The sequence below is a fragment of the Stegodyphus dumicola genome, chromosome 2 (assembly GCF_044657685.1).
Source record: "Stegodyphus dumicola isolate Sdum_Otavi_A_Nest chromosome 2, ASM4465768v1".
NCBI classification, from domain to species: Eukaryota; Metazoa; Arthropoda; class Arachnida; order Araneae; family Eresidae; genus Stegodyphus; species Stegodyphus dumicola.
This window is the reverse complement of record NC_140769.1, coordinates 228123331-228136440: the sequence shown is the minus strand read 5'-3', so window position 1 is coordinate 228136440 and position 13110 is coordinate 228123331. Positions and strand designations below refer to the sequence as shown.

The following is a 13110-nucleotide window of genomic DNA, read 5'->3' as shown; positions in this document are numbered from 1 at the left end:
GTTAGGTGCATTCAATGAATTCTTCAAAACATTAAAGCTATGAGCATATTCTCTAAATTTTCTGCATTTGACTTAACCTTAGTCGGATGCACAGAAGAAATTCTTAGCATGAAGTAATCAACAGACAATTTATTTCTTCTATTTAATATTTCTGAAAATTTTTTCAGAGGTAATTAATTCTTCTAGCAGTAGATGAAATTAATTCTGCCCACTATTAACTTAATATTTATATTCTGAATCACTACTTTCTTTTTAAATCATGGTTATTTGGGTGAACTAACTTTGTATTTTATGTTGTAAGCAACATGTTTTATTGATATATAATTCCTTCATTACTTGCCTTGAAAATGCATTTCTGCAACATGTTATGTTGCACTAGTATTCATCATTAATGTATATCTTTCTTAGCCAGAACAACACCAAATTGTTCTCGGTTTTTCAGAAGGCATTTTTCTTGTAGAGTGCCAGTGAGTAATTATTTATTTCAAATTTAAAGCTTTTTGAACTTTTAGTACGAACTCCATACAGGCACATTCAAAAGTATCAATTTCTCAATGGACGTGGGTTTCAGACCAGGTACTGCGATGTTTGCACCATTACAACCAGGAGGAAATGTGTGTTTGGTGTTGAGTGGTGCCCAATTAACAGAAAATAATAGGATAGTCCTTTGGAAGTATGCAGATTCTAAATTTTTTTTTAGATATCTCAATATATAAAAGTTCAGCTCATATATTCCATAAAATTTACATGTAAAATTTCATGAGTTGACAGATATATACTTACGTATGGTCTGCAGTTAGAAGCACAACTTTACTGTTTTTCTGTTCAAATGTGCCAAATTCAACCTGTGCCATGATATAACAAAAATGAGCAGCTGGAAGACAGCCTCTGCTGGCTAACAGAAAGATAAAATATTGATATGAAGAAGGTGTATGTGATTAAGATAATGGCTATAACATATTAATATTTTCATATATATGAAAATTGCTAAATATTTTAAACACTAAAATGCATGCAGTACCTGTGCAAGTACCAGCATTTCATTCTTATAACAGATTCTTATAAGTCTACTAATCTGATGATGCACACTTGTAAAAACGCATGAACTTTCTTAAAACTCAGTAGTGGATTAAAAAGCAACTTTTAAATTGAGAATTTTTCTTTAAATGGCTGTCTACAACTGATTTTGCAGGAAAGACTGTTTACACACGGTATTTCAATCCAAGTTCAAATTATTCTTTATTATGACAGAAAAGAGCCATATTAATCGCTGGGTGATTGGATGTTTTGTTGGTTTCTTCATGTGCAACATAAATATTGGCTAACTTTGCTCAGAAAGTCTTGCACAGAGATACTATTTTTTCCTTTTATTTCACCAGTTTAGAACTTTTAAATACACTTTCAAAATTTAAATGCAAAGTACACTTTTTTTATTCTGCTTCACATCATTTTATTTTATTTTATTTATCTTTTTAATAAGAACCAACTAATTAAAAAAAAACTAAATTTATATCAAAAAAATTTCTTAGTTTAAGTATAAAATGCTAGCATAAATAAACATAGAAATAAGTTACTTATTTAACACTTACCACTGTTAAATGATTTTTCATTCTAAATTTTTTTTACAAAACTTAATGTACTTTGAAAAAGTTTGCACACTACTTTTTGCAAACAAAAAAAAAAAAAAAAAAAAAAAAAAAAAAAAAAAAAAAAACTATATATCTTGTCTAGCTATACTCAAAAACAAACATATATTTGTTAGTTCTTTCTTCTTCATATCATAGTGAGAAGCTATACAGTTAATGTTTTAATATCTATACACATTCATACCTTCAAATCTTAATTATATTTAAAAAAATTGTCTGAAGCTCTTAGATTTTAAGCTATTATATTCATGAAGCTTCGTTTATATTGTTACAAATTTTGTACATACACAGATCCTTTTAGTTCAGTTATATGTGAAATTGCTGTATTTTTCAGTGTAATGAAATTTTGAAACAAATTTTAAGAGAAAGTTATACTGGAAAAGTAAGAATACAGGGACAAGCACATATATCATTGAATAAATGGGTATCTCAAAGGAAATAAATGGGTCAGCTTGCCGATATCTAGCGAGATATCAGCAAGCTGACAATGGTTTTGGTGATTTTGTCATTAAGTTTGGTGAGAAATCGTCACATTTGACAACATTTTGGTCCAGTCCCTGTATCACCATAATATATATTGAAATTGACCACTACATTAGCTATAATCGTAATTCTAATCTCATATTGCTTTCCAGTAATTTCAAGAAACAGAAAGTACTAGAAATATCTCAGCAGCTGGTTGAAAACTATTTAAAGTGAAAGAGAAAGCTTTGGGTCTCAGTTGCTTAATGATTGTTGTGCGAGTCGTTAGTTCTGCCTGACTTGAGATACATCCAAGTTAGCCTTCTCTTTAGATGCGTTATGTTTAACGTTTTTAGTAATTTGAAGCTTAACTACTTATTATACTTTGTGATACTGTGACTCCTGTACGAGTATTTCTGCAAAAAATGGGTGTTTTCCTGCTTTTCTGCATGTGTAACACGTATGCAGTATTTTGTGGATGCATACGTGAATAAAGCGGGTACAGCCCGGGTAAAATCGCTAAACATTGGTAGTTCGGTCCAACTTTTCAATCCCAGTGAACAGGCTGGCTGCACGAGTGATCTTGTGCATGCATACATGAATAAAGCGGGTGCAGCCCAGGTAAAGTTGCTGTACACTGGTAGTTTGGTCCAACTTTTGAATGCCGGTGAATCGGGTGTTTTCGTGATTTTCCGCATGTGTAACGTTTATGAAGTATCTTGTGGATGCATATGTGAATCAAGGGAGCTAGCGCAGCCCACTCAGCTGGCGGGCTTGCCCGCTAGTGTTCATGAATCTGTTTAAATTCAAGGACAGAAGTTTTCACACTTCCAAAATAACACTATTCCTAACTTATAAAATCATTCAATTTTGTGCAGCAAAATTTAACCATTATAATTTGAAACCACTATAACAACATTGTTTCAAAGACTAAGAACAAGTAAGTCCTATTATGCTACATCAAAGACCACTGAAATTATGCTTATAGCTTATAGAGATCAAGTTTCAATATTATGATTTTTTGTTATTGTTGCAAATTACAATTTTGTGGTGAGTAAGCACATGACAATAATTATGAATCTAAGAGTGGTCACTTTTCAAAAGCCTTGAATGTACGATAATCTAAAAAAATTGGCAGTTACTGTTAACAGGGTTTGTACACATTTCTGCATATGGAAATTAAGTACTTTTAAAGGCCCATTCATTAATAAAAAAATTAAGGACCTATGAGCAAACGGGAACTGAATAAATTCAATTGAAGATATTATCTATGCCTGAATTTCACTTCTGTAATACCATCCTAAAAATAAAATAGATCCCTAAGTAGTATGCATTATTACTAAACATGAATTAATTAACATAATTGTTAATAAGTTTGAGAATAAAATAAACTATGCACTTTATCAAGTAGCATTAAATATTTTACACTTATGATAGTTAGTCGTATATGAACGCTTATATCGATTTCCTTCTCTTTTAAGCATCTTCTCTAACAATTAGAGATTTGTCTCAATATGCAAAAAAATGCTCTCACCAGTTTCTGTGTGCTTCATCTCCTAACTTGTCAACCTCTCCATAATGTACCTATGAGGATTTAATTGATCTGGTAAAATTTAAATAGTCCACCCCCCCCCGACAGATGTGAAGCATATTATCGCTATGTCTGAAATTAACTGCAATATCAGATAAAGGTTTAAATAAGCCTCTTATTTAAAAAGAACTTAGAATATAAAGGCATGTTCTGATGCTAACAAAATCAATTGCAGCTCATGGTGGCGTAATTAAGCAAGAACAGTCAGATTCAAACTAATAATGTGGACTAGTGGTCAAAGATTATACAATTTAATTGTAATTTAATCTGGCTCAATAACTCTATCATATGAGGAAATAGAAATGAGAAATTATAGTAAAGGTTGAAATCATAAACAATTGGGTAATTTACACAATAATAACTGCACATATCTTTGAAGAATAATTTTCTTTATGTACTCAGTTTCTTTCTTCAACACATTTCCTTTTCATTTTAGAATTTTTGGATTTAATTAAGTATTTCTGTTATTCTAAAAAACACTAAATGCATTTAGAATGTACAGAAAAAGCGGCTAATTTTATTTCTTTAGTAATATGAACATTCAGAAGCAATATGAAATATATATAGTAAAGGACGGTTACAGAGCTGATGTGGCAGAATTTCTAGAATTTAGTGACACACAGAACAACAAAACTTTTAGAATTTAGAGCAAGCATTGGAAGCAGAATTTAGAAAGGCAGTAGGCAGCAGAATTTAGGATCCACAGAGATTGCATCAGGTGGGAAAATGCCTAGTGCCAGCTATGTGTATGATGCATTAAGAAATATTAGACGAATCTTTTAAATTGTAAGTTTTCAATTTCTTTATTAATAAAAAAAATCCCTTTCTATAATGCCTGCCCATGTGATAAGATCAGAAGCATTTTTGATATTTTCCATGCTTCTGTCTAGTGAAAAGTAGAGAAAATAAAGAGAAGATAAACATGTTAAGATTCTAGTATCAGAAGTAATACATTCAAATATTATGTTTTCATTTTCTTCCAGATGTTCTCCCAAAATTAAGAAATTCATTGCAAACTTTCTGTAAAATACATCCACTACGTGTTGATACAATGGAGGCATTTTTCATTTTGTCACGTATTTCTCGAATCTTCTAGAATTGTGGGTCTATAAGTCTTGCCTTCAAATCCTTCTAAACTTTCCAAGCTGCAATGTCTAAAATCCTAAAGAAAAATTATCTCTACCATTTCTGTAACAGAAAAAAGCCAGAAATATTTTGGAAAAAAGTAGGAGGGAAAAAGTATAAAATTAGTTTTATAGAGAAAACTGATGCACATTCTGAGAATCTGAGAATTTTGAATATTCTGAGACAATTACATGGGAAAAACTCTTACTATGAAAAAATTAAAAGCAAGACACTTTTAATTAATTACATAGCTAATTTTGCATTTGCTAAGAGCTGTTTCGTAAATTGTGCTTTATAGCATTATACCTTGTTTACTTTTAGATTTAAAATATTGTATAAGTTGCCAAAATGAAACTTTATAATATGACGGCGAAAAATAAAAATGTTTTATTTTAATATTATTTTTTAAATATAATTTCAATATATTACTTTTATTTTAATAAAATTTATCAATGTTACAATGTTTTGAAAAATATCGTAGAAAATTTCTCAAATTTTGGAATTAAAAAGTTTCTATAGAAACTAATCTTAAAATCGCCAAAATGTTGAAAAGTCACCAAATTTAGAACAGTTTAATAAAAGAATTCACATCCCCAAAAGCAAAAAGTTGTTTAAGAGCTCTTTACTAGAATAAATGAATTTCGAAATGCTTATGTTTCACTTCTTGCTTAGAAACTCGAGTATCCCATCATTTATATTAGAAATAGAAATAAATTATAACTCATGAACCCATTCAAAAGATTACCATATATACGGCATTGAATCACCAAAAATATTCCTCAAAATGCTAATTCACACTCAAAATGACAGTCGTAAAAACAGACAGAAATTTCAGATGATTAAAATTAAGGACCTTCTGTTGATTTTGGCCAAAATTAAGGACTTTTAAAGACCAAATATCGATTCCAAAAAATATAAGGACTTTTAAGGACTCTTAAGGAACGTGCGAATCCTGTTTTACTTTATTAAAAAAAGTAAACTATCTTGGGAACTATCAAAAATCATATTGTTTTAGTAAGAAAATATTCCTTTTATCCTAGCAAGCAATTGTATAAAGAAGTAAATTCAATAAATAAAGTGAAGGGTATTAGAAACACAAAAATATTTTTTTTAATATTAATGCCATATGCACATTGATTTCCATAAAATTTAAATATATATACATATATATAAACACGCACACATACATAAAAATGGAGGTTCATGAATGGAAAAAAAAATTAAACATTTACATTTTTTTCTTTTAAAGTCTTGATTTTCAATTTCCCTCAAAATTTTTATTTGATAACAAAATCCATAGCATAAAGCGAACAGTTACTGTTACAAGGTCAGATCGCTTTTGAAGCATTCTACTTCTTGAAAACTCCTGAAGGGCAAAGCTTTGATAGTGATTTGATACTTTTAGAGCCTACACTAATTAGTTCATCTGGATGATTCTCTGCAGGTATAGGGGGTAAAGAAAAACTGCTTAACGCTTTCGGTGGATACAGTGACAGAAAACTTCCACGCTGTTGAAGCATTTTGTTGATAAAGCTGCTGATGCTTTACAAAACAATACCTTATCTCTTTCAAAACCTCCGGAGGGTTAAACAAAATTAATAAAATCAGGCAAATGACTATTTTATTTTTTCTGATTAGTAAGATAATAAGTTTCATTTCAGGATATTTAAATGTTTACCAAGTGAACATAAAGGTATACAGTCAAAAGTCGTTAATTCGGACATCCATAATCCAGAATGCTCTATAATCTGGATCTCAAAGCTAAAAAGTTTCTGCGCATTCTCCACGTTGACACATGCACATAGGCGTTTACGCATGTGCGTAAGACCTTTACGACTGCGCATAGGCATGTGCGCAAGCGCAGAATACGTTTTCGCGTGCGCATTTAATGTATAACGGAAGGTATAAGCTAAAATTATCTAATTATCTATTTCAGTTAATGTTGATGATTGCATTGTTCCTTAATCTTCGAATTGGATGCGGCTTATTATTTTTTGTAGACTGTAAGAGCAAGTTTATAAATGTAAACTTGAACTTTCGATTATGTCAAATAGAATTTCCGATGCTGGAGCTCTCAAAGGATCTACAAAACGAAAGTATGTTTCGATGTCCATCAAACAAAAAGTGGAATTGCTGCAACAAATGGATAAAGACATGAAGAAGGTGACAGAGAGGTTAGTGAAAACGAAAAAATTTCGATTGACAAGTTAGTCGATATTCTCGGCACAGCAATTACGGGACTTAAACAACGGAACTTTGTAACTGAACAAGAAATTATGTCTGTTTATAGAATTTAAGAGAAAGTATTAGCACAAAAAATGAAGCAACTTAAACAACTTACATTGAAAGAAATGTTTAATAAAGTAAACAAATAAATAATAAGTTTTTTTTTTTTTTTTTTTGTAAATTTTGATACCCTTTAGATCATAATTGCTCTTTATTTCATAAATTACGGTTTCATAATTTTAATTTTATAATTTCTGCATGCCATCTTACCAGATTTAAACTGATGATCTATAATCCAGAATCGCCAAAGTCCCGACGAGTCCGGATTAACGACTTTTGACTGTAATACACTTTTTATTTCCTTTTAACTTAATGCTTCTCTATAATTTAAAGACAAATTAAACAATAATAGAATTTTATTTACTATTACTAACGACTTATGATACTTTATTTAAAACTTTTTTTTTTACTTTATTTTGGTACGTCTCATATTTTTTATTTAAAATACTTAGTACAAAAGTCATATGCATCCTTACATACCAGGGGGGGGGGAATAAATAAATAAAATCAAGGAATAAATAAATAAAATCAAAGGACAAATGAAATGGTACAATAAATGGTTCACTCAGTTTTATAAGAACTGAGTGTTTCCAACTGTGCAATGAAATGCTTGAATATTTACTCAGCCGCAAAGATTTGTACCAGAGGTCCCCGTATCATGCTAAATGAGAGCGTAGATTTCTACAGACATGCATCTGAAATCCTTGTAGCATTTTTATCTTGTACATACAAAAGCAAGATCTCTATGTCTACTTTTGTAAAATCAAACCAAAAGAAAGAAATACTGTGTTTCTTCACATACTTCCCCCTAGCATTTTAACATCAGATTCTTGGGGGGGAAGGGGACCCACAATATTCCATTTCCTTGATGCATTCAGAGAATGAGCCCCCCCCCAAAAAAAAAATTTAAATGGATCTGCCTACATAGCGATTATTTTCATCTTACTAACTACACAAACTCTCACAAACTATCTGTGAAGGTCATACTGAATTCTTACTTTCCAACTTCTGAATTTTATGCCAGACTAATACCAGAACCAGCCAATCACAGTGCAGCAAACATGAACTGACATTCAGTCCACGACTTCACTCTGTCAGTCACACATTCACCCTGTAGGGACATTAGGTTATTGCAAAGCAGGAGATGTGAAAAATGAGCAATGCTCTCGCTGGGACTCGAACCTCGGGCCTCTCGAATACACGTTGAGTGTGTTGACCCCTATACCATGAAGGCATGTTAAGAAGGCGGGAGAAATACCTTATGTACTCTCCCTTTTAAATGGTGACTGGGGATTAGGGGACCCAATTGCCAAATCCTGGTGGTGGAGAATTATCACCCACCAACTTTTTGAGTTTGGGTGCCACTGTAGAGACATTAGGTTATTTTGAAGCAGAAGATGTGAAAAATTAGCAATGCCTTCGACTCGAACCTCTCAAATACACGGCGAGTGTGCTGACCACTATATCATGAAGGCATGCTAAAAAGGCAGAAGAAATACTTTATAACCTTCCTAATTATTTATGGATGATTGAGACCAAAGGAGTAGTAAACATAATAAGAACAGGTGAGATTCAAGTTACAGAGGAGTAGAAATTAAGATATCTTATTAGATATTGTAATGTTATCATTGCTATATTCTTACTGGAATCTACGTTTCTTTTCAAATAATACTGTTTATCCATGACTACATGTGTTATGTTCTTATGTAAATGCATCCCTTGAAAAATTATTTGCGTAATTTTTCCCTCTCGATTTTTGGACAGTAAAATTAATACAGAATAGAGGGGAAATGCAGTCAAAGCATTCCTTCCCTTTCATAATAAATTTAAACATACCCAGTGTGTCTCCAAGTGTTGTAATGCTACGCGAATCAACATCTGGATGAGTAGATGGATTAGATAAAATCATAGCCAAATGAGGTCTCCAGTCTCCCCATTTTTTATCAGCTACACACTAAAACAGGGGGGGAAAATGACACTCATCAACACCATTCATTTAAATATAAAGGTATTATACAAATCATTCATTTAAATTTTTTTAAAACTCACTGAAAAGTAAAATATTTCATGCAGCTGAAATCAGGGATCATGAAACAATTTTAAAATAACTTATAATATGTAAGAACTAAATATAATTTTTTTAACGTTAAAATACTTTTATAGAGAAGAATTTCAAAGGTCATTGAACAAAAAAAAAAAAAAAAATTCTTCTAAGAAAAGATCTTATACATAATTTTATGCTCATATATGTTTAATAATTTTGTTTTCCTTCGATTTTAATATGTATTCAGATTTAGGAATATTTAAACTCACTGTTACAGCAGATGGCTGTCTACCAGACATTAACTGGTACAAAGTTTGAAGTGGATCATTTAAGGCAAGAGAATTGGCAAACCTAGTCATCACATTAGCATAGGTTCTTAAATCCATTTTCGATGCTAAAAATAAGGCATGACCCCACAAACCATGCTTCATGGCCCATTCTAAAGCATCCTACAAAAGAAAAGAAAAAAAACATTTTGAACACTCTTAAACACATTTTGAAGTATTTTCAATTTATCTGTTCTAGAGAAGAAATTAATTTCCAGTTTCCTATATATAATAACATCCTAAGCTTCTTTGTTGCACTCCTTTCAGAATTTAGGGTAAAAATGTACATTTAAAGACGTTACAATATACTAATGCATCAAAATACTGAATATCATTTTTATACTTTCAATTACTTTCCTTCACTGTATTTCATTCTTACCTTTCTCAACTCTTCTGAAAAATTTAGAATTAACTTATTACCACTAAAATAAATAAGAATGTAAATACAATACAAGTTACAATTCAATACAAGTTACAATTCAATGGTACTAATTAAGGTGTTTTTCATACTTTATCTTGAAAAAGTATTTTAAACAACAACAACAAAAAAAAAAAAAAAAAAAAAAAAAAAGCAGGAGAATCTTAGTTCGACTGCTCTCAAAATCAATAGAATTTTATGCAACAGTTATGCCAAAATAAGGTTGCTTTTTAAATAATTTAAAAATTTACATTGGCATGTTTTTCTTCCATTTCATTATATTATTTCCATTATTTCATTTCATTATATGTAACTATATACAAATATTCAAATAGAAAATTTATTAAATATTTTTCGCATAAAATTAAGAACTCTACCTTCTTATGACCAAACAATAGAAACTCTCGAAATTTACGAGTCACTTTATCTACATCCACCGTGTGTGATGTGTTAAGACTGCTTTTATCATGAAGCACAACAATGCCTTCATCAGGTGATGAAGTGTCTCCTGCATGAGACTGGCTAGATGAATCATTTACATCAGCAGGAGACTGCTCTCCTTGAGGTGTCTCAATAGCATGTCTCAATGGCACTGTGTGTGGCCTCAAAACTTCATGGTCTTTTAATAACAATTCTGCAATATCACTACCTGCAACAGACTGTGGCAAATAATAAATTTAGAACACAGGTTCATACTTTTTCATGTAAAAATACTTTTAACAATAATCCGTGAAACTTTTACAATAAAATTTTGATGAATTTAAAACTTTGCCTTATGGTTAACATATTTTTTCAATGCGAAAAAAATGCAAAATAAAAAGAGGAAGAAACTACAAAAGAAATATTTAATTCTGAAATAATTCTTAGCATGAAAAATTTAAATTATCTAAAATATTAACTGCAATTAAAATACACTGCATAATCGCTACACTTTACATGTCACTGAATTTATGCTGCTTGCCCTCCAAAATGTAACATTATAAAAAACAAGAAATATCAAAGTCATATTATCTGGGCAAATTATATGAAGTATAAAACTGAAAAAAATTAAAATTACAGTTCCATTACATGTCATGTTATATATTAAAACTTCACAACAAAATACTCAGTGCTTTTTCATTAACAGTATTCTAAATTGACATGTAAGGCATTTTTTGTCTGTTAAAGAATTTCAAGAGGCTACTATAGCATGAAATGTTTAAGTATAAAAATACATTAAGAAATAAATATAATATTTAACCCTCTAAGCAGCACAGGATTTTAGATCCGTCATGAAGACCAGTATTTAAACAGCATTTATTAATTGAGTTCGTATAATTACTTATTTTAGTCTGTATTTTCATAAACTTACATTCATTAAGATGATATTTACATTATTAAAGAAAGTAAGAAAGCAAAATGTCTTAAATTAGAACCTAATATATGCCAAGTAGCAAAACTTCTGATGACCGGATAAAGCCGGTCATAATGCTCAGAGGGTTAAGGATGCATTAGAAGGACAAAATTTACAATTATGAGCTAACAAAATTCGTCTTGATAATCGTTACTGATATACACAGTTAAAATTTCTTACCATATTAACAATTAACAAAAACATCTGGGGGGAAAAAACTTACTCCATTTTGCCTCAGCAGAACAATCATTAATTCCCACAATAATATATAGGAGTCTCTATCAACAATATCTTCTTTCTGTCTTAAAGATTTGATCTTCTGAGAGCAAAATTCAATCACATCATTTTTATGTGTCAATCCACTGCAACAAATGTTAAGTAAATTTTAAATTATCTTCACAGAATTTAAATTACTTAATTACTTATGTTAAAAAATAAACAGTATACATTTTATATTCTTTAACACAATTTACAATATATTTAATAATTGAAAAGTTCCAATACTGCAAAGGGTTAATACTTCAGAAATATTCTACATAACTACAACATGATGTAAATATAATTTGACAACTCTGCTGTTAAAAAATTGAACAACTAGCAATATTTATATTTCAAATTATATAAACCAATAAAATTGCTCATAGATGACAAGAGTGTCTTTTGTGATATTTCAGTTTTCTTCCCCCTCATGTACCTAATAAAATGCTATACTTGCGTAATGGTTCTCATATTTTTTTTTATGTACCACATAAAAATACAATAGAATTCTGTTAATATGTAACTATTTAATCTGAAAATGCATATAATTCACACTCATTTTCGAAGGATTTAAAAACACTTTTCTTTTATCTATAAGCAAATATGTGTATAACCTACTTTAGTCGAGAAAACGAATAAATTTTGTTATCAAAATTATTTAGCATTTTCTGCTTGGTCATCAGCATTCTATTTTTGTCTTAAATGCCATTTCTAATTCAGACAAATCCCTACTTTTGGATGCATATTCTGGTGTATGTTAAAATGTATTTTAAGTTTGCATGTGGTTGGCATGTGCACCAAATGTGTCCACAATTTTTCAGATGCTGAATTCCAACTCCAACGAGCAAACTTGTTTGGATCAGCAGTAGATAAGTTTCAGTTCTTAAAATAACACTTGCACAGATTTCCTGATGTTAAAGATGGAAAATATGTCAAAGAAATGGCAGCTATAAAACAAAGCATTTTTCGGTACTATTCGGTTTAGAGGGCCGTAAAAAAAATTGCCAAACTATTGTTGATGCCAGTGCTTCCAAAAATAATTGCGGCAACCCTAACGCAAGAAAGGAAGTATAATAGTAAATAACTACCTAAGATTGATGTTTTAATTTAGATGAAAAGTTAATTTCATATAATATTTTTTATTGTTATAATTTATATAAAAAATGCTAAACATGACTGAATGGAAGCATAAGAGTAAATAACTATTTCAGATCATTATTATAATTTCTATAAAATTTGCTAAACATAACTGAATGCATGCCTGCATTGCTATTTCGCTACCAAGTTATCGCTAAAGCATAATTTCATCTCATTGGTTGTTCAAACATAATTTTCTATCATGAATGATGCTTTTTCTTAGAAAAAATGCTCGGTAAAGTGCAGAATCGCCCACTTACTTGTTTGCCACTTTTTACAAGGGTTAAAAACAATTGGATTTTTGTCAATTTTCTTTTACTTTTTAAGTGAAAATAGGTCGATATACATAGATAAAGTCAAGGGTGTGCGCAGTGCCATTTTTGCGCAATTCTGATATTTTATTTTAAGTGAAGATAGGTCGATG

General features: G+C 30.4%; 1 protein-coding gene across 3 annotated transcripts in view; it reads right to left on the bottom strand.

Moving 5' to 3' along the window:
- Sec16 (endoplasmic reticulum export factor secretory 16) overlaps positions 1 to 13110 on the bottom strand; it is a 99310-nt gene that overhangs the window by 55238 nt on the left and 30962 nt on the right. For all 3 annotated transcript variants that reach the window (XM_085811850.1, XM_085811851.1, XM_085811852.1), the window contains 5 exons: positions 11515 to 11653; positions 10276 to 10557; positions 9424 to 9603; positions 8947 to 9064; positions 784 to 895 (listed from right to left, as the gene is read on the bottom strand). In XM_085811850.1, the coding sequence (XP_085667976.1) occupies positions 784 to 895; positions 8947 to 9064; positions 9424 to 9603; positions 10276 to 10557; positions 11515 to 11653 (831 nt within the window). The remainder of the gene's footprint in view (positions 1 to 783; positions 896 to 8946; positions 9065 to 9423; positions 9604 to 10275; positions 10558 to 11514; positions 11654 to 13110) is intronic.